Source organism: Peromyscus californicus, unplaced genomic scaffold (genome assembly GCF_007827085.1).
Source record: "Peromyscus californicus insignis strain IS unplaced genomic scaffold, ASM782708v3 Scaffold_21__1_contigs__length_65335640, whole genome shotgun sequence".
NCBI lineage: Eukaryota > Metazoa > Chordata > Mammalia > Rodentia > Cricetidae > Peromyscus > Peromyscus californicus.
Window position 1 is genome coordinate 18,902,725 of NW_026294514.1, and position 16,399 is coordinate 18,919,123.

The window sequence follows — 16,399 nt, forward strand, 5'->3', positions numbered from 1 at the left end:
AAATTAGACCGTGTCTCAGACACAAAAGCTGTGTCTGGGGTAAAGGAACAAGGGACTTTAATAAATTCTTGCCTTTTAAAAGTAAACAGAATGCTACCGTGTCACTCCAGTGACAACCCAGGACTGCAGTGTGTCTCTGAGACAGCATCTGTGATCCTGAAGGGAGCAACAGGCTCCACAATGGAGTTTGCTGTCCTCTGCTGATTTCCCATTTCTCACTGAGCTTTCTGCACATCTGCACGGCCACCCTTTGTCTTTTCCAAATTTCTACTCTCTCCTCTGAGTGTTTGCTCCGTCATCGTGTCTTACTGTTGTCCTTTCTAAGGGGCGACAATGTATATCTTACTACTTTTGTGTTTTCAGTGAATGTTCCAAAATACATCTGTTCTATGCAGCAGCTGTTCGATCTTTTTTCATCTGATAAAAGGAAGGACCCATAAGTCCAAGAGCTCTTGATAGAATTGTCAGCATTGAAGTAAAAAGTGGTAAACTATTGGGCATATTCCATGGAAACAAATAATTTTTTTTTTAACCCAAAGTGTTGTCTGTTTATTGGCTGAAGTTGCTATCATCAACATGAAGAATTTGTTTGCAGAGCTTTCTAAATTAAAATGAGAAACAGCCAATTTAGAGTTAAAGAATTATAAAATTGTCACACTGATAAAGGACGGTGGAGGACATTTTCTTCTTCAACTAAAAATCACAAAGCAAGCTTTCTCTCTCTCTCTCTCTCTCTCTCTCTCTCTCTCTCTCTCTCTCTCTCCCCACACCTGTGTAGGTGTGAGGTCCTCACGTATATATATGGAAGCCAGAGGTTGATGTCTGGTGTCTCTTCAATAGTTCTCCACCATATTTGTTTTGAGACAGGCTCTCTCATTGAACCTGGAGCCAGCTTGCTGATTCAGCTGGCTTGATGGGCCAGCAAGCTCCAGGGTTTCACCTGCTGCTGCTCACTAGGCCTGCAAACACCTGGCTTTTTCTCCATAAGTTACAGGGGATTGAACTCAGGTTCTTATGCTTGTAGGGCAAAGGCTTTACTGAACAAGACATCTCCCAGCCCAAGAATCCTTGGCTACTATTTCCAATATGATGAAGTTCTTTTAGTCAGTCTTATAAATCATAGAAGAGATTAGAGAGTTCTATTTCTATTCATCGAGAATTGCCTTTGGGGTTCATTATTACAACTCAAGGATAAAAGAAATTCCTCCAATCTTCATGATTGACTTAGTCTGTGAATGTATCAGAAAGTTCTCATTAGGTGCCAGCAATTACCCTGGGAATCAATATCTTCCTTATTTCTATCAATAACCTGGAGAAAGTTATAAGAGAGACAATTTAAAAAGGCAAGGAGAAGCCTAAGGAAAAGAAAAGCCAGAGCTACAAAGAGAAACCCTAAGGCAAAGTTTATAATAAAATGAGGAATTATCCTAAGAGTCAAGAGATAAGCCATAACAGAGACCTCCAAATAGGAAGGACCTGTTTGGAGGACCACACTGGATGTATCACCTCAGATAAAAGATTACTAGTGGAAATGGCTGAGAGGAATCCTGAAAGTACCCACAATCCCACAGAGTCAAGAATTAGAAGACACACAACAGACCCAGTTCAATGTGTGTTAGAACCTAGATTCTATAGGAAGTGATTATTTTACTTCAATTCTGAAGACCAGTACTTTATAAGAAAAATAGGCCGTTAGAAAATGAAAGATGATTTTATATCTATTTCAAAAGAAGGTAGAGATTAATAACAGAAAACCACAAGCAAGAAAATTAGTGATTAATGGGGTGGCTTCATCCATCCATCCATCCATCCATCCATCCATCCATCCATTCATTTATTCATTTGTGAAGACTGAATGGACTGGGGAGAAATGTGTTGGTTCTGACTCCATGTTCTGTGTGCTAGCATCAGGAACTGAGGACGAGGAGTGCTGGGGATGGACCTTGAAGAGGTTTGTATGTCTCATAAGAAATTGAGACAGAATTCTGCAAGTGATGAGAACCCAAGGTTTTCACACTGAACCCATGGAATCAAAGCTCTCATTCAGAAAGCCCTTGGGGCTTGGAGGAGATTAGCAGTGGGACTGTTACGTAGTAATGATACTGAGGGCCAGTAGATCTCAGTGGTCATAATGATACTGGAGGGTGGTGAGAACCTGCCAGAAGTTCCAAGTTCTTGTGTCCCAGAATAAACAACTGGGCAAGCAAAGACTGGTGTCCCCATAGAATGATAAAGGATAGACTTCAGTTTCTAGACTATGGTAGTGTTAATGCTTGTGCATGTATACCTGTAAGTGACTTTAGACATGGAAGGCCTCTCAGAGACTCTTTTTGGTTCCTGACCCCATGGCCCCCAAAGACACTTTGAGTGGTCCTCTGGCTATGCAGAGCTTTCTGATGATAGAATATTCTTTCTTCCCATATGCTGTCATGCTATCACTTTGCTATTGTGAAAAAGGTGTGAAAGTGCATATCCCAAATGAATAAATTATCTTACAGTTATATAAATTATAATCTCAAAAAAATAAACAAGAGAGCAAACAAACAAACTTTTTTTGTGTGTGAACTGTTTTTGATAGTAGAAATCTTTATTTATGTCCTCAAAGCAGAGGTATTTAGATTCTGAAAAAGTGAGTCAGTCTTTACTCTTGTAACTTATCTAATAAAGTATTTCATGACTCACCTTCTGCTCACTGAGGAAAAAATGTAAAGTAATATTCTTATTTTTACTTTCATTTTCTTGCTTCCCATGTGAGGTCCCATTTCCGAAGTTAATAAATATTTGATTAAAGAGAAACTGGCTCCCGAGTTACTTTCCATGGCAATCCATCCAGCCAGGCAGTCACTCAACACCCATGTTGGAAGCTGACTGGGTCTCTTCTCACCGAGTCTGTTTAGAGGTATGAAGAGAGGGAGGACATTGGCACCATAGTGCATGGCTTGACTGTATAGCTATATTTGTTCCATTTGTATAGCTATAGGTTGTTTTGAGACAGGATATTGCTATGTAGCCCAGGCTGGTCTAGAACTTCTGATCCTTCTGCCTCTGTGCTGAGTTTACAGGTACATACCATCAGACCTGGCCTATACAGCCCTTTTTTTTTTCCTGCACCTGGACATGGTATGAATCCCTAGGGAGGTCTGGCCTGTCTTGGGTCATAGAGACTAGACTCTTTGGCTAGACTGCCTTTATTAGGGTTTTCTTCATTCAGTTTTTAGTCTGTTGTCTGTGGTTTGGGGCATATATAAATATGTAAATATATATCCCCCAGGCCAATGTAATGAAGAATCTCTACCCTGTTTCCCTCTTGGTTTTATGATTAAAGGTCTTACATTTAAGCCTTTAGTATACTTGGAGACTATTTAGTCTGTGGTGTGAGACAAGGGTCCAATTTCGTTCTTCTGCATATGGATAGCTAGTTTCTTCAACACCATTTATTGAAGAAATTCTCTTTTCCATGCTGTGTATTCCTCACTTTTTTTCTTGAAAATTATTTGACCATAGATGCATGGGTTTACTTGTGAGACCTCTAGTTCCAGTGGGCCACCTGCATTTTTCTATGATACTGCCACACTGTTTTGATTACTGTGATTTTGTAAAATAGTTGGAAATCAAGTAGTTTGCTTTCAGCTTTGGTCCTGCTCAATATTGTTTCAACCATTTAGGATTTTAGGTACTCTCAAGTGAATTTTAGGATTTTTTTTTATTACTACTTCTGTGCAGAATGTATTTGGAATTTTGATAAGGATTGCATTGAATACCGGGATCTCTCTTGGTAGTATGGACATTTCCACAAATTAATTCATCCAACCTATTAACATGGGATATTTTCTCATTTATCTGTGTCTTTTTTAATTCCTTTCAATAGTATTCATAACTTTCAGTTTACAAATCTTTTCTTTGGTTGACTCTCCACTGTCTTATTTTCTTTTTGTTACTATTGTGATCCAGATTGTTGTCTTATTTTCTTTTTTTTGTAGTTTAATGTTTGTGCAGTTTATCTATATTTTGACAGCTTTGGGCCCTACTCTGGAAATTAAGTGCTCAGGCTGCATCTCTCTACAGAGTCACTGTCTTTTCACGGATTTCATGTTAGTAGGTTGTCTTGTAGCTTTGCTCCCCGATCATTTTGTTGTTTTAAACTTTTTCTTTTCTTTTGTTCTTTTTTTTGATTACCCAGCACTTTTCTTTTGTTATGATGATAGGAATGAGGCTTTGCTATGGAGGAAATCTCTCTCTCTCTCTCTCTCTCTCTCTCTCTCTCTCTCTCTCTCTCTCTCTTTGTGTGTGTGTCTGTCTCTCTGTGTTTCTGTCTGTCTGATAGCTGGCCTTGAATTAGCTAGGTAGCCAATCCTCCTGCCTCTACCTTCCAAGTGCTGGGATTACAGGTGTGCATCACCATACCTGGTTAAGGAGGCACAATGAAAACCAGACCCTTCTCCTGTTACTGAAATGCTGCCTACAAAATTATTTCAGGAAGAAAGCACTTTTAATGTTAAGTTATTAAACTAGAGTGCCATGTGCATGGTAGGTCATTTGCTAACATTAGAGACTGCAATGGCAAAGAAATCTCACTCTTTTTTGTGGCTAAACAGAATCAAGCTTTGCATAGGTGTTTTCAAGATGGACAACAGCTGATTCTCACACAAGAGGGCTCATCAATGCCATTTGGTGCATATGAATCATCCTAAACTTGGTGCGACTACCTGTGTGTGTTAACTACCTTTATGCAGAGGGAAAATAAACTTCTCAATGCTTTGTGGCAGAGGTGGCTTTGAACCTTGAAGATGTCCACCTGCAGAAGTTAGGCTTCTTCTCTCCCCAAGAAAACCAGGAGATAGGAGCTATCTCCTTTGATGCTTGCATTTTAAAGAACTGGTTCCAAGGTCTTGAGAAAGACACCCTTGGGTCTTCAATATGATAAAAGACCTGTCTGATGAACAAAAATATTTATATATATTTTGAAGAAATGAGAAAGTGCTTAAAAGTTTTCTTAGGTAAATGGTATGAGGAAAAGGAGGGAAGGAAAATCTCCTCCCCCATTTTCCCCAGGGACAATAAAGCCTCTGAGTTTTAATATGTATTTGTGCATATCCTAACTCTGTAGCAGAAGCTTTCAGGTTAGTCTGAATGTAAAACTGCTTGCAGTAACTTCTAGGAAGACTTCCCTATGTATTTACCTCCTGGGATTCCAGACCTTTGGGGATTTCCATGCCAGGCATCCCATATCCTCTAACCTCCGAAAGGAAAAGTGAGCAGAGAGCTCCATCGTAGTGTCCAGAGAGTGGTCCTTCTCTTTCTGGGCGATTAGGTGTTGTGAAAGCAGAAAGGATGACACTAATGGCAACAAAGATGACAGAGTGCTCACCGTGGGCTGGGTACAGGTGCAGTAACTCTAAATAAGGAAATGGACCAAGCTGCTCAGCTGCTAAGTGAGGAGAGCTGAGACTCTAACGTGAGGATATACATTGTTACCCGGTGAGCTCCAGGCATCTTTAATAGGCCATAAATCCCTGAGTGTGTAGAATGGACTCTCCTGCTCATACTCACACCCTTTACACAGCTGTTTACCTGAGTTTGAACTTGTCCAGGTCTGTTCCACATGCCTTTCTGAGTCCTTAGCAGGCTAGGATGCGTTTCTCTTGCTTCTTTGAAGTGTCATATCTTCAATTTGACCTTTTGGATGGCTCCAAACCTCAAAGAAACAGAAGGCTTCTGACTGTCTGTTGACTGTCTCCTTGCCCACTAAGCTGCATGGTATATGTAAATAAGTACAATATTGTCTCCTAAATCTCTATATTCCTAATGCATTTTGAGAGTTTCCTGGAACACTGGCCAATGGATCAATAGTAGCTGAAAGAACCAACCACCCGTACAAAGTAGATGTCCTTGGGGACTGGGATAGAAGAAAGGCAAAATAAGGAAAAGCACACACAACTGTAGAAATTCCAAGTCTTTTTCACCAGATCTTTTTCTGTCTAGGGAGGTAAACTACAGCTGTGCAGATAAAGGTAAAGGTTGTACAGCAGTGTGACAGAAAAGAGCACAACCTGTGTTTTGACCCTATTTATTTCACTCGAAAACATGCCAAATTCTATCTTGAGCAATTTTTATAAAAAACAATTTTCCATTTCAACAGCTTAAAAATATATATTTCCTTTACAATATCAGGTTTCTTTTCTTTATGGCCTTTCATCCAATTGTGCCACAGCATTACACAAACAGACATGCTCCCTGTGTACAATCACAAATAAATGTAGCACAGAATTTTCAATCCAAATTGGGTCCCTAGCCTAATTCTGGCTTTGGCTGTTGCAACTTCTGTTTAGAATGTGTGGCTTCTCTTTGGAGTGCTTATATTTCTGAGAGTAGAATCAGGTAGAATGGGATCAGAATTTCTCAGTGACACACAGAGCAAACTATGTTTAAGGCAATAAAGGAGTTCTGGGCAGTCAGACATATGTAAGAGAACCCAGGTTTCCAGATGAAAACTGACTTCAGCACAAATGCCGAAGTATTAAATTGATTTTGGAAGGGTGGGACTGATAACTGAGCATTGTCCTATTATGCTTTGTTTTCCCACGTTGAAATCTTCAAGAGAGTCAACTAGTCATTAGAAAATAATGCTTTTTATAAAAACAAGCACCCCCAAATGTGACAGTTGGTTTTTAAGCCCACTGTCTTTATGTTGATGAGTATGACTTTCAAATTCTCCTATAGGGCACTGGAATACAAGAGGAATATGTTTTAATTAACAATAGATAAACCAAGCATAGAAATGGTGCTTACTGGTAATCCTAGCACTCCCCAGGTTGAAGCAGGAGGTGCAAAGTTCAAGGTCATTCTCACCAGGCTACAAAGAGAATTCTAGACCAGTTTGGGATACCCGAGATTCTGTCTCAAAAAGTGAAAACCGACAAGCAAACCAGAGGAGGACATATGTTTAGATGCTGCAGCTTCCAGAGCCTCATCAGAAAGTACAGGGATGCCCAGTTGGAAGAGCAAGGAAAGCAGTAGACAGGGCCAGTCAGGCCTGGAAGAAGCAATGAAGACACAATGGGCAGATTCAGTAGGTGCTCCATAAGCTGGGGCTCCCCTGAGACACTAAGACCTGAGTTTAAGGACTGTCCCAGTGGAAAAGAATTAAAACCATGGCTAGAGAAGTACTGATTGATTGAGAGGTTGAGCAGACTGCTATGGGGCCCTTGGAGATGGCTTTGAGGATGCTCCTGGTGGGGTAGAGAGTGGCTTGGGTATCTAGAAACCGGAGACACTGGATTCACAGGTGAGGGGAAAGTAAATGAGAACTAGACGATATTTGCTTTGAGTTAAGTGTCTCTCCATAGGAGGTATAAGTGAATGGGGTATGTTTTCTGTGCCAGGAATGAAGGCAGAGCTGCAAACCACATAAGAGGTCAGTTAGCAGGTGGGTAGAGTCATGACTGAACTAACACATGTTGCAGTTTTTCATGAAAGTGTGGTGACACATGGAGAGATTTAAGGGAAGTTAGAGATTGGAGTTGTGTGGGTTCCCCACCCCTGCCCCATGCTGGCCTTGAACTCACTGTAGCTGACCATAGCCCTGACCTCATGATAACCCTACTTCTACCTCTTGAGTGTTGAGATTACAGATATGCATCACCACACCCATCTTCACCGTTTTTTTAAAAAAAAACCCTGCATTTTATTTATATATTTATTTGTATGGAAGGCAGGCAGGGCGTGCACACAGGGCGTGCTGTGCTTGTGTGGAGGTCAGAAGACAAGTGGGGCTGGTTCTGTCTACCATGTGGATTCTGGAAACTGAACTCAGATAATCAGGCTTGGCAGCAAATACCTTTGTCACTGAGCCATCTTGATTCCCCCCCCCCCAACCTTTTGTGATGCTGGGAACCAAACCCAGGGCTTTGTGGATGTTATTTGAGCACTCTACCAACTGAGCTACATCCTTAGCCTGAGATGTGAGTTTTATTTATTGAAAAGACAATAGAAAATTCTGGAGACATCTTGTGGCCAGATTAGGTGAGTTTATATGGAAGAGCTGATGCCTGTCCTAGAGAGGCTGGTGGACCTCCAACTCAGTCCTGTTCAACTCTGGCATCAGTGATGGTATTCTGAAAGTCCTTCACTTATTAAATGAGATACTCTGCCCGTGTTGCTGGTTCCAGAGACCTAAGGACCTAATGGAGAAACCATAACCCATGCTGTTGTTGTATTCTAAGGAAGGTCAAAGTTGTGGCAACTGGTGACTGGCGGCCTGTGCTTTTTGTCACTTTCTGGGACTCACTCTCACACATTCCATTCACTAAATGATTTCTTTGGCAATCACGTGAAGCCTTCATGTATGTCTCTGTACAATGTGCTGCCTCTTTCATGGAGAGAGATAGTATCTCTCTTTGTAATACTGGCTGTCCTGCAACTCACTATGCAGACCAAGCTGGCCTCAAACTCACAGATATCTGTCTGCCTCTGCCTGGGATTAAAGGTATATTCCCACCTTTAATGAGTGAACCTTTTTTTTTTTTTAAGGTAGCAAGAAAAGTAAATGTAACCAATGCATATAGTTGTAAACATGTAACTAATTTATTGATGGATGTCACCCGGTGAATAGAAACTTCTTCCAGAATCCATCCTTTTCTCCCTTCTCTTCCTTCTCCCCTCTCTTTCCAGATAGAGCCTCATTTGTCTACCCCAGTTTGTGCCTTTGGACACACTCTGGAGTGGCTGCCTTTCTCCCTCCCCTCAGTTCTGAGTTTTCCTTCCACAGGAGGGGCTCAACGGATGTGAACTTTTTTCTTCTCCTCCTTCATCCTGCTCATCCCTGATGAAGCCCATAACATTCATCCTGGGTGAACGTAAGACTTGGAGTTGGCTTCAGCTAGCCCGTCCTTTGTTCTGGGAACTTGCACTGAGCAACCTGAACAGTATCTTCAGATCTTCAGAGACAGCACTGGCCCTCAGCATCCTGTTCCTCAGTGGGGCAATCTCCACTATTTACAGGGTTCTTCAACAAGTCCACTTAGCAAATAAACCCAAGATACATCTCCGGCCCAGCTGTCAGTGGCAAGAAGGGTTCTGTTTGGTTACCCCTGACCTTAACCTTCACCTTTTTCTGCAATACTTGTCTGCATCAAAGTCAAATGCTGTATGCATTTATTCCCCTCAGAGACCCTCTAAATGCAGCCCATCCATTCACACCACAGATTGGCTTATTTCTTAATATGTTGAACACGAGGAATATTTTTACTTAACGTATAGGTATATTGGTATAAATTACTGAACTTTTAAACAGTAAGTAATAAACTCCTCATTCTAATACTACAATTTGATTCTATAATAAATATAAATAGAAAATGCATAGTTCATTTCTTGTTAGTCTGTAACTCACAGACAGCTTCTATAGTATATATTAGAGCCTGAATTTTATTTGTAGTGTTATTTTTGAGAAATTTAAGGAAGACTTCTGGAAGGCAGATTTTTCTCTAGGAAAAAAATCAATTTGGAATTTGCAATTCTGTCAAAGTCACATACTAAATTTAATCTATATAAATCCCTCCTTTGGGGATGGGGGAAGGTGGCAGGGAGCAGGAGGAGAGATGAGAGGGGGATCTGTGGTTGGTATGTAAAATGAATAAAAAAAAGCCTGTTGGAATTAAGAAACAAACTGTTAATTTGAAGAAAAAAGTGTGAATATCCAATTATATATTATTTTGTACATAAACTTCCAAACTTCATTGTTAGAAAGTGTTCGTTGGGTTTTGTGAGTGTGTTACATGGGTGATGAACTGTGAGTGTTCTAATTTGGAGATTTTCTTTACTTTCTAAAGACGATGAGTTATTTCAAATGACAGGGCTCCATTAGGCAAAAGAATGCAGCCACTTTCCCTAGTCTGAAGCAAAAATGTGATAGGTTGCTTGTAGGTTTGTAAATATTGTGGGGTTCTTCTTGTTGTTGTTATTTTGTTTTGCTTTTGATTTTTGTTTTTGTTTTTTTGCTTGTTTTTGTTTTTAATAAATAGACATTCATTAAAAAAAATCCCGCCTTTACCAATTTCCTTCTCATTCCCATTTCTTGATTTTGGAGGTTCACCTTCCTGCGGTAATAGTTGGGAAGAGATGAATCATTAACCTAACAACAGAGAGTAGATTATACCTGTTTAACTCCTCTTCATATTTTAAAGAGCAATGGATATGATATTTTAAAAATTCATCTTTTAAGATTTTCCTAAGAATTTTATGAGAGTTATCATCTTGTTCCTATGTCAGAATTCTTTGAAGTATCTTTTTACAGTTGTGTAGAACAAAACATTCATGAGAAGAAAAAAAAAACCTGAAAATCTGAACTCTGTATTAAACATACACCATTAGTCATCCATGTCAAATACACAGAGATTGGTCCATAGCACAATGATGCTGTAAATGTCTAGAAAATTGTGAAGACAGACCAATAAAAATGACTCTGAAGAGGTACTAGCTCCTGATCCACATTTTTCTAATTCTTAACACCGTGTATAATGTAAACTGTAAACTCTTCAAGCTCTCTCAGCTGCATTGATTTTATACAGGGTTATTTAAATGTGAAGATCTCCACACTAGCATTGTCAAATTACCATCAGGAAAACATCTTCTAAATGGTTCCCACCTTGCACATTCTTTGATCCTGTGGCTTATTTTTGAAGAGTTCTCGGAAAATGAACTACAGCCTGCAGAAAAACAAGCACACACATTCAAATGTGTCAGTGAGTGGCCGGCTCTGATTTCTTATTTTAGTTCTTTGGTTCTTTTTTAAAATGCCAGCTGTGGGCTGCTCAAGGGCTTGAGCTTTGATGATCTATTTCTTTACTGCCGTTCTGCAGTATTGCTTAGCTCTTATCTGCTATAACTCTGAGAAAGTGGGGGAGGGAAGATTGTAGGGGTCAGAGGGGATGGAGGACATTAGGAGAACATGGCCCACTGTATCAACTAAGCAGGGTAAAAATGGCTCACAGAGACTGAAGTAGCAAGCACAGGACCTGCATGGGTCTGCACCAGGTCCTCTGCATGTATGTTAGGGTTGTCGGCTTGCTGTCTTTGTGAGGCTTGTAATGGAGGGAGCAGGTGTACCTCTGACTCTTTTGCCTGCTCTTAGGACTCCTTTCCTCAACAGTCTTTGCACGCTACTATTTTGAAGCTGAGATTCTTGGTGTCCACCCCCCGCTACAAAGGGGGCTTAGGAGTTAAGCCGTGCTTACAAAGAGCTACTCCCTACAGGAATATTTAAACAGTGAAAAATGTAACTTAAAATTCAGGTCTCCCAGGAAGATAACAGTCCCTCATGGAACCACTCACATCTGGACACTGCCCATTAAGGACCTAGTCTGCACTGAGAATGTGTTACACATGAGAGTGTGTTCAAAGGACTTATACAAAGTATATTGTATTATGAGAACTCATTAGTATGCATTTTGGCTTTGTTTTATTGCCCTTTCTTGTTCTTCTTTTAAAATGTTATAGTATTCCTACATATGCATTTGCTTACATATATACATGCATACATTATAGGCTGGGATATGATTTGGGAGAACATGCTTTTTTTTTTTTTTCCATTCTGAGATTATGCCACCTCACTTAACACTATGCATTCTAAGACTACCGATTTTTCCTGCAAGTTTTGTGATTTCATTTTTTCTTCAGAGCTGAATAATATTCCATTTTCTATATGTACCGGATTGTCAACATCCATTCATTTGTTGATGGGCGTTTAGGTTGCTTCCACTTCTTTGCTATAATGAATACAGCAGCAATAAGCATGGGGATTCGGACATATCTGTGGTGGGGTATGGAATTCTCTTGGTGCATGCACGGGAGTGGAATAGTTGGAGCATATGGTAGTGCTATTTTTAATTTTTTGAGAAAACTCCAAACCTATTTCCCTACTGGCTGTATTAATTTTTACCCCCCCCCCCCCCCACCAGTAGTGAATGAATGCTCCTCTTCCTCCATATCCTCTCCAGCATTTATTGTTAGCCTGTTTGTTGATCATCAGAAGTTTTATTTCCTTAGCATTTCATTTTTGAAGTTCTTTGTGTCTGAGGTGTAGTTTGTAAATATTTTCTCCCATCTGTGGCCTGTGTGCTATGCCGATGTTTCCTTTGTTATGCACACACTTTTTAGTTTCCTGGAGCCACACCGGTTGAATCTCCAGGCTGATTCTTGTGCTCATAAGGTTCTGTTTAGAAAGCTCTTGCTAACCCCATTGTTTTGAAGACCATTTCCAATGTTTTTTTTTATCTAGAAGTAGAATTTCAGACTTAAAATTGAGGTCTTCGATCCATTTTGAATCAATTCAATCTTTTATTTTGTCAGGGAACTATGCATATGGCTTCAGATTCCAGATAAAAGCTGGGTACCCCAGGTCAAATCTCTTTGAGTTGGAAAATTTTAGGTCCTTAATAATTGTACACAACAAAAATATATCAAATTCATGTGGGGCTTTGAGAGTGTTCAAGAAATGGCAGCCACAAACCATTAGTCCAGAAGCACCTCCCTCTTACACAAAGGGCTTATCACACCAACTCTCTACTATATCCCTTGTTCAAAGACAGAACTCAGTCCTCTCCAGTGGTTCCCCACAATTATTACTTTTCAAATTCAACACAACTTTCTATACCAGGAGTCTTTTCTTATACAGCATCTTGCCTATAAAATATGCTTAACGCCCATCTCCCAGTACATTTTACACATCATAGGAAAGAATATTATTCTCTGAACAATTCTATTATCCTTCTCCTCAACACAGAGGCAGAAGCCAGTTATTAATTCATTTTTTAGGAAGGTAGTCCCACGTATACAATAACTTAATTTTGTCCTGCTGCCCTACCACGGGCTTCATCTGATCTTTGGAAATTGGATCCTGGTCAATTATTCTTTGATATCTCTAGTTTCTAATGCCATTAAAAATTTCATTTTTATTTTCTTTTTTGAATGAGGGAAAATTGAGAATCAGTAGTGTTTGCTGTCTTATCTCAGATTCCGTATTCCAATGTATAGAGTGGCTAATTCTTAGTCTCAATACAAAGAAGTCCAAATTTTTAAATTTCTATAAATGTCTTGAAGAGTAGCTTAAATTTTTTTTTGTGATGTCACCGTCTTTTGTCTTTCAGCTGAATTTTATTCTGTTCCTGAATACCGTTAGAGTTCTCGCTACCAAAATTTGGGAGACCAATGCAGTTGGGCATGACATGAGAAAGCAGTACAGGTAATCCAGAGGTGCCTCCATCAGAGGAAACGTTCTGTTTGCTGTTTAAAGAACACACACCAGTTAGTCTGAAATGTAAGGGATTTTACTCTATGGATGTGTGTTTTGATTCATTCAACTTATATGATTTGTTGGAAGGAAGTGTCTATAGTCAAGACACAAGTTTCCCAAACTTTCTTACTGTGCCTAGATTCTCTGTGTATTTCTGTCTGTTCTTAGCAGGTTGTTAATTTTCTATAAATTATATGAATTCACACAAAAATCTCTTGGCGATTATCTCAGACAACTGTCTGCATTTAAAAATATGTCCTTGTGAAAAGAACCAAGCAGGTGCATTTGTTGCATTACATCCAATCCTTTGGTGAATTGATGCCTACCAAATACAAATTTTAAGAATGTTTCAACAGCACTGGTGGGAGGAATTCCTTTTCTTTGTCTTTCATGAAGAAAAGGACAAACTGACTGTTCCTAATCACTATCGATTCATTTCAAGGGAGTACCCATTCCTTCCAGTGGTCATTTTGGTAATTCTGAGTAATAATGGCCTCTATCCAGTTGAACTAATATATCTAGTCATCAGGTAGATGTGGACTAGGTTTTCTATCCCTTAGAGGGGTAACAACTTCTGCCCCAGTTGGTTATGAAGTACTGTTTCAGACACAGGAAGGAAGAAATCATGCGCAGCATTTTGATTTTATTTCACAAGCATTCTCCAAGTTCTTTGCTGGTTCCTTCTCCTCTAACGTCTAGTCAGCCTTTTCTGTCCAGCAGCAAAGACTGCGGAGACAGCTGGGAATCTCTTAGGATGCACAGTGTGAACAAACCTGCAGCTTCCAACTCCAACTGTGTTCCATGCGTTATGGTGGCAATATTGTGCCCAAGAATCTAGAGACAAAGGCCTATGCTGCACTAATATAGCTTGTCTCATGTAACTGTCCATCAGTGAAGACACAGGCCCAGAATGATGGCGAAGTGGGGGGGGGAGGATTTAAATGACCTTTCATTCTTCTTCATTAAGTGAAAAAGGTGTGATGTTATTTGTAAATGGTGTAGATTTTTAGTTCTGAATGCAGGTTGCTTATTTGTACTTTCAGTTCAGTACTCTGTTTCAGAAACCCCAGATTATCAAGCCTTGCTTCTGAAGCAGACTTAGGAAGATGAGATTTGTGTTCTTGTCTCAGTGTTAGTCCTAACTTGGGAGTATATTACTTAAATGTATGTCTTTGTCAGTGTTCTGTTGCTGTGAAGAGACACTGTGGCCATGGCAACTCGTCTAAAGGAAAACATTCAATTGGGGCTGACTTACCCTTCAGAGATTTAGTCAATTTTTGTCATGGTGGGAAGCATGGTGGCATGTAGGCAGATATGGTAGAGAGGTAGCTGAGAGTTCAACATCTGGATCCACAGGCAGCAGGAAGAGATAGTGAGCCACTGGGCCTGGCTTGAGCCCTGATGAAGCCTATAACATTCATCCTGGGTGAACGTAAGACTTGGAGTTGGCTTCAGCTAGCCCGTCCTTTGTTCTGGGAACTTGCACTGAGCAACCTGAACAGTATCTTCAGATCTTCAGAGACAGCACTGGCCCTCAGCCTCCTGTCCCTCAGCTTCTGAAACCTCAAAGCCCACTCCCCAATACTTCTTCTAACAAGGCCACACCTACTCCAAAAGGCCACACCTACTCCAATAATGCCACTCTCTAACAGTCTATGGGGGCCATTCTTATTTAAATCACCACATTCCACTCCCTGGCCCCCACAGGCTTGTAGCCATATCATAATGCAAAATGCATTTAGTCTAACTTCAAAAGTCCCCATAGTCTTTAACAGTCTCAACCCTGTTTAAAAAATCCAAAGTCTCTTTGGAGACTCATGGCAATCTCTTAACTGTAAACCCCTGTAAAATCAAAGTTAAAAAGCAGAGCACATACTTACAACATACAATGGCACAGGATATACATTACCATTCCAAAAGGGAGGAAAGGGAGCATAGTGAGGAAATACTGGACCAAAGCAAGACCAAAAACCAGCTGGGCAAACTCCAAACTCTGCATCTCCATGTTTGATGTCAAAATGCCCTTCAGATCTCCAACTTCCTTTATCTTTTTTGAGTGCAACATACTTCTTTCTTTTGGGCTAGTTCCACTCCCTGTTATCAGTTTCCCCACGACTCTGGCATCCCTAACATCTTGAGTTGTCCAAGGCAATCCAGGCTTCACATTTACAGCTTCAAACAATGGCAGAACCCTTTCAGGGATGTTGATGGTATTAGTTACATTGATGAGTTATATTGATTGGATTTGCCATGGAACAAGGCTGCCCTCCAGACTAATTTATGTGACAGGATCAGAGAGGCTGAGTCAGGACTCCATGGATGCACATCCACAGGATCAGGAAGGACATCAAGAAGCAGAGTAGGAGCCGAGCTGTTGTATTCATCCTGAGGTTGTTTCAAAACACCCAATTTCAGAGGCTTGTCTTGGTCAGCTCTCAGGGTTCGCAGCAGCCTTGGAGTGGGTGTGGGGTTATCCACAACTTGACACCCTCAACTTTAAGCAATTTTCTGTGCAGTGTCAGGCAAATCTTTCAAGAACCCCAGAATTCCATTGTGGGCACATGCTTCCTAGTTCCAGAGACCTTCAGTGTACTGAGAGGCCCTGGAGAAGCAGCCTCTCTGGACTAACTGGGGGTCTTGGTGAAGGAGATCTCACTGGAGCCTCTAGAAATGTTGTCAGAATCTTTCTAGTATAAGCACTCCGATGCCAATGAGAATGGAAGAGAGATGTCATTTGAGGACCAAGGCCAGGACAGCTCCTGAAAGGCTTTGATCCCAGGTCCAACTGGTATTCTCATTTTATACCTCAAAAACCACAAGTTGGGGTGGGAAAGCAAGCGAGATTTTTATAGTAGCATATGTGGCAGTCAGCAGGTTGTTAAGGGAAATGACCCACTGTTTCATCTATTCCTTCAGGTCGTTCTGTTCCAGGTAGCAAGTGAAGTCGTGCTTGGAAAATAGGCAGTACCCACAGGTGCTTTAAGTACTTCACTAAACAAATCAATATCCAATAATTGGTCTTTTATACCTTATTCTAATTTACTTTAACAAGCAAGAGGAGTTGTCAGAACTTGGAAAATACAGCGTGTGAAAGAGTTCAAGAAAGAGAAC

At 40.4% G+C, this 16,399-nt stretch overlaps 1 protein-coding gene across 2 annotated transcripts in view; it reads left to right on the plus strand.

The window, feature by feature from the left end:
• Pth2r (parathyroid hormone 2 receptor) overlaps positions 1 to 16,399 on the plus strand; it is a 76,011-nt gene that overhangs the window by 48,327 nt on the left and 11,285 nt on the right. The window contains exon 10 of one of the 2 annotated variants that reach the window (XM_052749704.1): positions 8,768 to 9,558. In XM_052749704.1, coding sequence (XP_052605664.1) covers positions 8,768 to 9,220 — 453 coding nt within the window. In that variant the 3' untranslated portion in view covers positions 9,221 to 9,558. Of the gene's footprint in view, positions 1 to 8,767; positions 9,559 to 13,142; positions 13,238 to 16,399 lie in introns of those variants that run through there. The other variant, XM_052749703.1, reaches the window with a different exon arrangement.